Source organism: Stegodyphus dumicola, chromosome 6 (assembly GCF_044657685.1).
Source record: "Stegodyphus dumicola isolate Sdum_Otavi_A_Nest chromosome 6, ASM4465768v1".
In the NCBI taxonomy this organism is placed as follows: Eukaryota; Metazoa; Arthropoda; class Arachnida; order Araneae; family Eresidae; genus Stegodyphus; species Stegodyphus dumicola.
This window is the reverse complement of record NC_140773.1, coordinates 211,921,576-211,934,111: the sequence shown is the minus strand read 5'-3', so window position 1 is coordinate 211,934,111 and position 12,536 is coordinate 211,921,576. Positions and strand designations below refer to the sequence as shown.

The following is a 12,536-nucleotide window of genomic DNA, read 5'->3' as shown; positions in this document are numbered from 1 at the left end:
AATGTCATACTCCTCACATAATTTTGAGACAGATATGCCGTTATCAATTTTTTCAGAAATTCACTTTTTGTTTGATGGACATCAAAACATGCTTTCACTTTGTAGATCCTTTGGCAGCTCCAGAATCGGAAATTCTTTTTGACATAATCGAAAGTTCAAGCTTACTTTTATAAAATTACTCTAACAGTCTGCAAAAAATAATAAGCCGAATTCAATTAGAAGATTAAGGAACAATGCAATCTGCAACATTAACTAAATAGATAATTAGATAGTTTTAGCTTAGCTTATATCGTCCATTATACATTAAACGCGCATGCGTATGTGTAGATGCATATGCACATGCGTAAAGGTATTATGCGCATATGTTAACGCATTATGCGCTGACACATGCGCAGAAAGTTTGTAGCTTTGAGGTGCGGATCATGGACGTCTGGATTAAAGACTTTTGACTGTATTAGTATTTCACTGTCTTATCAATTCAAAAGTCTGTCAAGAGTTATTTTAGCATTTTAACCAAGAATTGATGTATTGTATTTGCTTTGTATTATATTATTTACAGATCTATTTTTAATAATAATGTTTGGATAATATAGGAGTGCAGGGATTACACAAAATTATTGATAAGTTTATTGTATCAAAAATAGTGTGAACGAAGAAGTATTATTTCAGAGTTTTATTTGATTTTTCCTCTGTGCTCTTAAAATTATTGAAGCCTTATTATAACACTGGAACTATTATAACACATTTAACACTATTTATAACACTGGAAAGTGCACATTTATTTTGCCTATTATTCAAGAAATATCTAATACATTTATGTTCATGCTGTTGTTCATATCATATAAATCTATATTTATTGATACAATTTGTCATTTTTAGTCTCAACATACTCCTGATGAAACTGCAAAACAACCAGGTCCAAATGACTTTTGCACCAATCCAGAAATTCTTCGAGAGAGAGCTGAGCAGCGACGACAAGCAAAGCTTGAATCTAGAGGTTTTAGAAGAGGTATTATTGGAATTATGTTGTGCTTGTAAAAGAATTTTGTATAGCAAAGCATTGTTTAATTTTAAATTAAAATTTTAAGATCTGCTAACTAATGAAATTATTTAGAGTTTTTAATTTCAAAGTATATAATTATTCTAATTATATATTCTTTCTTTCTTTGTGTGGTCCAGGGCATTTTTTATTATCGATGCCAAGGGATAGTCAGTAGTTAATCTATCATTTCTTTGATTATATTTATGTTAAAGATTTAAAAAAAGCATCCCCTTTAAGTTGTTCTTCAGTTACTTAAGTTATTGCTAATCTTGAAAATTAGGAGAGAAATATATTTTTCATAGAAGTAGAGTTTTATACTCTTCTAATATATTAAATGATAGTTAATCTGAACAAGCATACGTTTTTATTTTTTCCATAGTTATTATATGTTTTCTAAACGGTATCGAATTAGAAATATCAAATTAGAAGTAAATAGAGAAATCTTTAATGATTTATATATAGGCCCACCAGCGGCCTAGCGGTAAAGATGCTGAACACGAATGTAAGAAACAGTAAAACCAACATGATTAACAGGCTTGTGTAGTGTTGCTTATGCCCTTAGTCACCAATATTTCCTCCCACACCAGTGGTATGGCATTGAGCATGCACAGTAAGCAAAATTCGTTAACACTGATGCCCACCAGCGGCCGAGCGGTAAAGATGCTGAACACTGGTAGTTCGGTCCGGGGTTCGAATCCCGCGAATGGGCTGGCTGCATGGGCATTTTTTTGGTTTTCCCCTTTTGTAACATGTATACAAGCCAGTTTCCCTTGGAAAGTCCTCTACGAAGGTATCCCTCCCTTTAGGCAGATAGCCCTCGTGTGCTGTGCCGTAATTGAATAATTCAATTAAAGATTTATGTAGGGCTTTAAAACTACATGCAATGTGTAAAAATCTTATCCTTAAAATAATTCTAATTTAAGATTGGACTGGTTGATCAACAGTTCTAAAAAAAGGATTTTTGTCCAAAAATATAGACATGAAAAATCTGCATTATATTTGTCAAATAGTTACTTAGATTTTTAGACTTGTAGATCATAATTGTCCTGAGTGAGAGAACAAAGAGTTTATAGGAAAAAGCTGTCATGGTGGTTAATGATAATGTAAGGAAGTGTATAAAATTAAAAATGTCAAACTGAACAGAAACTGATTTCTTATCCAAGAATTGTATTATTCTGTACGAAATGAAACACCAAGACAGATATGATAGCAAAAAGCATATAGATTTGTTAGATTATTTTAGATGGCATGGTTACTAAGAAAAATTTGTAAAACATTAAAAAGGATCTATTAAATATTTGTACTATCTACTATAAGCTAAAGTTTTAGGTATACACTCAGAATATTAGACTCTGCTCCTTGTATTTGGACCCAGCAGTTGCTGACAAAAGATTGTGTTTTCTTGTGGGGGTCATTTTCAAGAAGCAGTACATTGTGTACTTTTCATTAGAAAAATATCTGTTGTGGACACCACACGACTTCCTTGCATGACCTATTAAATTATACACATTTTTTGCTGCACTTTATTTAAAGTTTCCTCAGATTTCATTATAGATATATTTCTCATTCAGTTAATTCATTTCTCACTTTGTGGCAAGGCAAAAATTCATAAAAACTCAAAACATCTTCATTAAATTTCAAAATACAGGGGAACCTAAAAAGTGTTCGTGGTTGCTGTGGTGCAGAGATAATTGTGATTGGAGTACCCTAGACTAGAACCAAGTTCTCTTTGCTGAATCTGTGAAATATCTACAAATATCTGTGGAATGCATCATTAGAAATTACTCAGATTATGGTTTAGCGAGAATCATTTTGAATAAATGCCTTGACCTATACGTTTTTATTGCAACTATAAGTGCATGCTGGAAATATACAAAGATGAGATTCTTTATCCTCATATCAAGTAGGGGGCAATCAGTAATAACTCCCTTCTAATGGACAAGCCCACATATTCTTATTTAAATATGATAGAATGCATGTGAGATACCCTAGAATTCCAACTTGCATCACTACAAACCCACCTACCTCTGTCCAGGAACTTAGAACTGCTATTCATCGTGAATATACTTTGTTACCACGGGAACTCCTGGAAAATCATTGTAGAACTTCCATTTTAGTCAGGGGTGACCACATATAACTTATTAATTTTTTTAAGTGTGTCTAAAGAGTGTAATGTCAACTTTTCTATATCATTCTTTATGTCACATTTTCTGTGCTCTTATTTAATTAAATTTTTTGTTGAAATAGGCAGTTCTGCATTTTGAACATGTGTCAGGCATGACAAAATAAAGATCTTGTACATGTTCATTGTTCTTATCTGCAAAATCATTCAAATTAATTGAATTTTTTAGAATTTTTCCTAATATTAAATTAGTGTGTAGAAGAAAAATGTAATAAATGCTTCAAGAAACAATTTCCTATAATGATTTTGATATGTGTGCGATGTTTGTGATTGCTTGTGGTTTCAAAATGATTTAACATTGGTGTCTTAAAAGTAGAAATTTCGTGGATATTTTACTTGAAGAATTTCCTGATGAAAGTGTCTGTACAATCATGTTGTGTGGTTCATGCAAACAATATTTGTATTATATCCTCGCACTTCCATTACTAACCGTATGCATTAATAACACCAGCAGCTCTTTAAACAGCCTTTAAAAGACACTGCCTACCATCATTTTTTTTAATTTTACTAAAAATTAAACAATATATTTCAAATTTTTCCATAACCATTATTATGCAAAATTAAGGTAAGGATTTTATAAGGAAAATAGTTTTAAAGTTTGGGTGGAAGTAGTAGTATGTGAGGATCCAGAAGAACTTTTTATGAAGTATGAAGACCATTTGTATTTAAATTTATAATGTGCAGAATTTCAGTCACTTTAAAAAACTCTGCCTAAATTTCTAATTCTGCTTAAGCATAAACTGTTTTGCACAGTTTATATGATCTTTTTTTTTTTTTTTTTTTTTTTTTTTTTTAATTTAGAAAGTTATATTTTTAATTATAATTGTGCAAATTCTAATTATAATTGTTTCTTTTTCTAGGTGGTGTGTCTGCAAATTCTAATAATTCCAGGCAACAGAAAGACAGACATAAGGGCCAAGTTGCTAATCATAACCGCAGAAAGCAATCAGATTTCAAAAGATCCAGAGGCATGGGGTTTGTATCTCAACGATGACGCATAATGTGTGTTAAAAATATATGTCAATTAAAAAACATATTATTTTTAAGTATATTTTAGATTGTAATTGAACTTTGTATATTTTTAGTTTACAACTTAAAATATGAGGGGAGATCAAAAAGTAGAATCCTTTTTCAGAGTTGGAAAAAGAATTATCTGAATGTTTTCAAAATCTCTCATATCATTCAACTATAAAAAATAAGAAGTGGAAAAATAAAAAGGCACTATACCATCTTCTATATACATCTAACAGAAAATATTACCTAAAACCTGAGCTCACAAAGATTTCAAAGACCCTTGCATGTTTGTAAAATAATTCAAACATTAGGTAATTGAAATATTTAAAATATTAAAAACATACAGCACTTAAACAATATCAAAAGCAATAGTTAAAAAAGGCAAAATTGCGAATATAGGATTTAAAATATATCTTAAAGTATTATGTTCATTAGAAGACATGAGTGAAATTTAGTAGATGAATTGGATCTTGAGGTTCCTTTTCTCAATATAATTTGACAAAAAATATCTGAATAACAATTTCTATTAGCAGCTCAGAATTGTATAACCATGGCTGAGTAGTTCAACTAGCAGGCAACTGTACAATACATACTGAGAGGGTGTCCTATCAAGACCGCCCAAACTCTGCACAGCCAGCTTCCTTACCTGGAATACATAAAAAAAAAATGTCCAAAAACCTGTCCATGTAATACTTGTAGTTTTCAAGATAAATGTAAAAGAAAAATATGATGTCATATTTGATGCAAGACAAAAAGAAAAAAAACTTTATTGGAAACATGAAACTAGATTTTGCTTATTTATTTGGTATTTGCTTATGTTTACGTAGGAAAATGTTCAAAATATCCACCTTGCATGTCAAGGCTTGCATGCGCATGCCATGAAATCCTTCGTTTGAATCGTATTTAAAATACTGCATCTAGTAGCTACTGGTAATTGACCACCACTTTGCATGTTGATTATGTATTCAGTTTTTGAAGTTTGCAATCTTTACTTTATCTTTGGTCAGTGTAAAGGTAATGCCTTAAGAACTGCTAGGGAGTATGCCCGTTGCTTTCTATCATATCGTCTTTGTAATGCCACTCATCCACATGTTGGATGACAGACTGAGAAATACTGAAAGCATCCACCCAACACACAATCTGCATATTGGTGGAAAAACGCACGGCCGACTGAGAGGAAGAAACTTACGAGCTGAGCACACGTGCAGCAGCCAGGAAGCTGAATGCAAGTAACGATGCTGTGCACAAGCTGTTATTGTCAGAGGGGCTATACTCATGACTTTCAGCAACACATTTATTTTTGTAAATGATTGTTGCAGCAGCATGAAGTCGATAAGGCTTTCATTGAATATATCTTGTGGATGGATGAAACATGTTCACACATGATGGAGGTCTTCAACAGTCACAACAGTCTTATGTGGTCTGAGTCCAATTCTCATGCAGTCTGCCTAGAGATATCAGTTCTATTTGTCTGTTAATGTGTGGGCTGGCATACTAGGCATTCACGTGATTGGAGCATATCTGTTGCCTGAACGGGTCACAGCACTTTCATACCTGGTATTCCTCCATGATCCTTTCTGATTTCTAAGATGGCATACCTTTAACCCTTTGAGGACCAGTGCGCGGTCAATGAAGCGCAGCCACGGACCAAACCCCCTGAAATGGAACGCCGCCTCCGGCCCGCGCATTTTCACAGTTAAGCCTACTTTTACAAAATAATTCATATAAAATCAGCATTTTAATATAAGGACCTCAGTTTTTGAAGTTATGTACATAATGTATTACTTATTAATATTTATTAATATAAAGAATATCACATTAATAGAAATAAATGAAACATGCGAAATATTAAAATTGTAATTATAAGCCTGAAAAGAAGTACTGTACACATGAAAACAAAATTACAAATTCGAAATGTAAAAGAAAAGTAAGCAATAATTATTTGTAAATAATTAAATTCCAATTTAATAATTCTGCTGTATGTGGAATAATTCAAAATGAGAATCGACACACAGGACAAAGGCGGCTTTTTTTTCGCTGAGCATATGCCTAAAAAGTAAGATTCATCCCGCATCGGAAAGCTGATATCTTTCCCTCTTTCAATAATGCTGTAAAGTTACTTTTAAATCAACCAAGAAAGTTTATGTTAAGTTTTAAAATAAATATAAAAATGGACAACTGGTCTGAGTTCAGCGACATTACACCTGCTATAGTCAGCTAGATGCATTTTCCACAAAGTGGGGAAAAGAAAACATAGAGCTGGATGTATTTCCTGACAATTCTAATAACAAAAAACGCAAAGAATCAAAATAAAGACAAAAAATGAAGGGGGGAAAAAAAAACTAAATAAACAAACATGTGGGTGTCCCTTTAACTTAAAGGGCTGTGATTCTCAGTTTGTTTACTCCAATAAATCTATATAAACCAGAAGCACAGAACAGAAGCTGATGCTCATGCAAGAAAGTCAAAAGCCCCATGACTTAACTGATGTGAAAACCGTTACCATTTAGCACCATCTATTGGCATTTAAAGGTGGAATCGTTGCATCTCATATACACGACGTGGTCCTGAACAGGTTAATGGCAATAAATGACCTATGGTCCCAAGTTCTGGCACATTTTGGTGCTCCTGTACGTAATTGGTTTGATATGGAATACCCAGGCTCCTGGATTGGACTGGGGATATGGCTTTATGACCACCTTGATTGCCAGGTCCATCTTTGGATTTCTTCCTATGGAGCCATCTGAAGGAATTTATTCATCGAGACCTAGTTACTACAGAAAGTGATGTAATTGTTCATAGTTCATGCTGTATGTATTTTGATAGATACTAGCTGCTGCAACGTGTGTAGTAAGCCATTCCAGACCTCTCCCATGCTTGCCTCGATATTTTGAACATCTTTCTATGTGAACATATGGAAGTATCGATATTCATGTTTCCAATAAAGCTTTTTCTTCTTGCACCAGATATGTTTACATACTTTTATTTATCTCAAAACCTGTGGATCGTAGATGGGCAGCTCTCTGAGCATATTTTATGAATCTGAAGAGAGGAACACTGAAGAGGAAAGAATGTCTTAAAATTTTAAGAAGTTTGGGCAGTGTTAATGGGACACCTTGTATACTAGTATGAGTTGGTAGAAACATCCAGGGCCTATGGATGAAAGGTTTTCTGTGTGGAGAATTATTGAGGTGCTTCAAGAGTTATATTCAGCACAGTTACATGAAAATTCTGACATATCTTACTAAATGACTCACTGAAGCAATGTAACACTTATGAGTTATTAATTCAGAAGTCAAACAACAAAAATCAGCGTTATATTCACAAAATTTTCACAGGACTAGTTTCGATGGTTTTACCGAACCATCATCTTCAGCTGCAAAACCGCAAATGAACAAGATAGGAAATAATGATTAGATAAGATAAGGAAGCCTGGACAAGAATAAGCAAGTGGTGCCATCTGTTGGCGAAACCAGAACTAAAACATAATTTCTCTAAAAGCCGAAGGCAAATTTGGATTGGAATTAGGATCGTTAACTAGAACAGAAAGATTTTTATGAATGTGAAATGCCTCTAGAAAATCCAGTTCTCCAATGGAAGATGTTTTTTGAATAATTTTGGCAGCAGAAAAATTGAAAGTGTGATTTTCGGACCAACAATGTTGAGCAACAGAAGACTTCTGTGTTTCCTTTTTATGCATTTTGTTGTTTGACTTCTGAATTAGTATTTGTTCGGCGTGTTATTGTGTCTTACTTATGAGTTAGTTAACTTAAGGTAATCCAGATACCATTGAAACTGCAACAATGATACCTTTTTAAATGAACTCTTCTGTTGGAAATTAACCTATCAAGGTTTGGGCCACAAAACCTTAAAGTTGCCCAAAAAGCCTTGAGTAAACAGTTTTTTTTTTTTTTTTTTTTTTTTTTTTTTTAATATAATTACAAAATGACACTCTAAATTTGTGCCATGGGTCTTTTTCTTCCAATATATATATTACTCTGATTGTTTGGCTACATTTGAAGTTGCATGTATGAGTACTTAATGGTATTTTGACTAATAATTTTGAATGTATACATTATGGCCTGTGCCACATGGATGGTTAATAAAACTAATCTTTTGGAAAGATTTGAATTAAGATGTGTATGTTTTTAGATTAAAATTTAAAAAAATCATTTGGTGAAAAGTCTGAAAATTTAATACTTTAATTGTTCAGATAGCTTTTCTTCCCCCCCCCAAATGTTTGAGTGTGCAAGTAGCTGGTTACAATTTGGCAAGACACTAGTCTGATTATTGTGCTAAAATAAATTGTAGAAAATAATTGTCTGTAACACAAAAAGCATGCTGTTAACCTTCCAGCACGCGCGTCATACACAAAGTTCACAACAAACTTCGTTTTTAATGCACATTTTTAGAATATCGCAACTAAGACAACTAGAAGTCATTTCTATTCCTCCTTTCAACCCTTACCCACATCATAGAATATGCTAACAGGAAGTCATATGCACCATTTTTCTACATGGCAGCTTCTTCGTAAAAGTTATGACAGGCGCATGGTTATGGGTGAAAATTCGAAAAATATATTTTTCCTAAAATATTTTGTAATTTTGTGTTATTTATTAACATGTATTATTTTAATTTGTATAAATTCGACTCTTAATTTATTATACTGGTTTTTATGGGGGGGGAATATGTGCAAACAGTTGATTTTGTTCGCATTCTTCAAGAATTATCTGATGAAGAAAAAGAAGACAAGGAAACCTTTGGATGTGAGAACAATAGCAATTTGAGTGAGAAAAATATAGAGATAAATAATATCAGCAGTGAATCTGAACAATAAATTTTGGATGATGATAGTAATGGTACGGAAAAAAAAGGCTTGGATTTTAAAATAAAGTTATTAAAGAATCAATTTTAAATTTTCTATAATGAAATACATCATAGCCTTTCCACCTGACTAATGTAAGCATTTAAAAATAATTTACGTTCATTTGAATATGACATATTTGTATTTTGCAATAGTAAGGTTAATATTTCATTTCTTTACAAATTTATTATCAATATACTGTGACGAATTTGAAAGACAAGAGGTAGCGTAACTGAATTTATTTGGGGTCTTTTTAGGCTATACGCAAAAAAATAAAAATAAATAAACTTATAAAATATTGTTCTCACAGTAGGGTGAATAAGTTCTTGTTTAGATGAAAGTTCTTGTTTGGAAATAGTTCAAGATGAGGGTAGGCTCAAGATGAGGCTGTCTTGAATTAACCGAATCTCTAAGCCGGTGGTTGCCGGACTGAGCTGTGTCCGAGCAGGATGCTCTTCATAAGGTAGCGGCAAACTCGGCTACCTCGCTGTAAATCTCTTGGCAGAGATATTAATATCGCTCTACACAGAGCGAAGCAAAAATTTGCTCGTGGCCGAGCTGGAAAAAAACCGAGAGAAGGTTTCTCTCTCTACTTTCTGCAACTAACTCTCACTTTTTCTCTCTTTCTGAAACTGCATTCCATGATTTTGTTCAAGTTGTCCTGGGCGTGTCGAAAAAACTTTTAGGACCCTTATTTGTCCGTAATTTTTAGAAGCGCCTCTTGATTGGCGAGAGCACTTTGATTAAAAACTGGATATGATGAAGACAGCCTGTGAAAAAGACCATGGGAACTTTTTGATTCCAACTGGGGGTCTCAAACCGGGTGGTCTGAGACACTGAACCCATAAACTAATGAAAGGGAATTGAACAATGTCTCCTTTCGAACAACTATAAGAGGAACAAAAAAGCCGAGATTGTTTTGTGACTGCTGGTCACTTTCTCTTTCCGAGAATTTGCTAAGAAATGCTCTGTCCGTGGGAACTTTCGAGGTGGTCATTCCCTTTCTCAGAACTTGTGGTGGTCGATAAAATAGCTTAAGACGTTACAATACATTTCTGTCGGCTTTCATGCCCAGAACGGTAGAATAATAGATGTGGTAAAAAATATGACGTGCGCATGCTCCTATAAAATTGCCAAGTGCATGTGCTGGAAGGTTAAAAAACACTTTTGGGGGAGATTAAATGGAAAAAATGATTTAAATTCGTAAAGAAATGGTGCATCATGATTTAATGAGCAATTGCATATCCCCAAATGATGCATTTTTTGGTCTGGCTAAAGACATCAAATTAGTTGTTTTCTTATTGTAACTTATTGTTAAAAGTTAAGGGTATTCATTGACAGGAAGTAAATTTTTGATGTAAAAAAAGACTTGTTAGTGAATGTGATCACATTGTGGGGTAAATGTATTGAGCATTTCAATTCCTGTGTTGAAAAAGCTAAAACATGTAGCCTTGTCCGTATGTGTGTTTTATTTTGTAATCTGTCTGTTTAACTTCTGATTTTAAAAAGGATGCATTACCTTTTGATCCTACCTTATATTTTAATTCGAATTACGATAAATTTCCTGTTATTTTATTTATTAATTTTTTCTTTGCAATTTTAATTCTAATTTCAAAAAATCTTTTCACTTGTCTTCTTATATTTCATCATTCTAGGGGTTGTGAATGATAGTCAGGACGACTCAAGATCTGTCCTTATAACAGTGGACAATATCTGCAAAAATTATGCAGTTGTGGCATTTAAAAGATGTTTTATGTTGATATTTAAACTAAGTGTCAAATGAAAGCTACTTCTGTATTTTATGCGAGTTATTTTTATATGAACTGAAAGCCCAATAATTTTTTTTAAATACAGAACACAAAAATTGTTTATAAAATTTTCCTATAACAGAAACTTATGTTTATTAAATATGTATTAGTGTTAACAGTATATAACACAAAAACTTGAAAAAGTGTACTGTTATTTAAAAAAAAAAAAATAAGATTGGAATTTTTGTCATTCCTCTGTAATAAAATTACAAAACATTATAACTGTTCAAAATTTTAATTTTTTATTATTCTATTTCTGCATCTTTAAAAATTTATTTTACTTCCATATCTTTCAAAATTATCTTTAAATAATATTTTGCTACGTTATTTAGATACTTGTGTTGTGTAAAGGAAAAGTCATTTCTGAATTTCTTGCATTTGTTTGTCTTTAAATATGTCACCTTATATATATAAAGCTATATATATAAATCTCTTAATATTAACAGATCTTATTTTTTAATTTAATACCTCCTTTTTTAAAGCTTTTTAATACCTTATTTATTGTATAAAGTCTGATTATTAATTGTACTTTATGTGCCTAAATGAATGAAGATTCAAATTTTCAGATTAAAATAATTAATTTTATTGATGTGATATTCTATGTTTGTTAGCTATTGGCAATGAATTATATATTTGTATATGTTTACTAGACTATTACAGCTGTTTATTATTGGAGAGCTGATAAGAAATAAAATATTTTACTGAGGAAACTTTGTTTTATTTGAAGTGAATTACTGCATTTTATTAAGTCATATGATGAACACTGATAAACACAACTTTATAATAAATATCTGAAAGAATATAATTAATGTGAAAATTTTCATTGGGAATTTTTGTTCATTTAGTATTTAGGGTCATATTTTTCTTTTCTTTTAGAAATAATCTTAGTGCTGTTTTACTGAAATTTATGTACTGTTAAGTTATGCTACTATAGCTATATCATTCACCCACCATGGTATTTTGCATCTAAGTAAAATGTAGGATGTACATTGCAGGAAAAAAGTAAAGTTCTAAATCAGCCATTCTACTGGGCCAATTGACGAAATTCAAATTGCATTTTTTTATGGCTTGAAAGCGCGACGTAGGATATATATTAGATTTATAAAGCACTGTTCTAATATAGGTATTTTGACACAAAATCGGAATTTTTCTGAAATTACATGCCAATTTTTTTCATATTTCAATTCTACAACTCAAATTATGTCTAAATATTAAATTTTGTAAAATCTGGTGCAAAATTTAGGGAGAAATTCAAAAATTTATTTTGGTGCATTTTTTTCAGTTTGTGCCAAGAATAATTCACTTGGCGAACTTCTTAATATATAGCAACCTATTTTCCTTTCCCTTTTTACATTGTGCATGAGTAGGGAAAAATTTACATTGTTCCTACTTTCAAGTAGTTTTAACAAAGTGCCGTAACCACATTTGATGTTATTATCGCTTTCAACAAATATGCCAAATTTCAAAATGTGCCAATATATAAATTCACGTATATCTATGGAAATTTTAAATAAAAAAACTAATTTTTTGCAGTAAAGATTATTTAAAAATACGAATTTTAAAAATAAATCATGAAAAAATGGGCGAATTTTATTTGGAATGAACCTAAATTTTGAAATGTGAAAG

At 31.9% G+C, this 12,536-nt stretch overlaps 1 protein-coding gene across 1 annotated transcript in view; it reads left to right on the top strand.

Annotated features, from left to right (window-relative positions):
• The window catches only part of LOC118191866 (activating signal cointegrator 1 complex subunit 2), a 90,785-nt gene extending 79,165 nt beyond the window's left edge, over positions 1–11,620 (top strand). Inside the window, exons 17-19 of the mRNA XM_035362720.2 lie at positions 880–1,009; positions 4,085–4,199; positions 10,758–11,620. Coding sequence (XP_035218611.2) covers positions 880–1,009; positions 4,085–4,199; positions 10,758–10,770 — 258 coding nt within the window. The 3' untranslated portion in view covers positions 10,771–11,620. The remainder of the gene's footprint in view (positions 1–879; positions 1,010–4,084; positions 4,200–10,757) is intronic.
• The last annotated feature ends 916 nt before the right edge of the window (positions 11,621–12,536 follow it).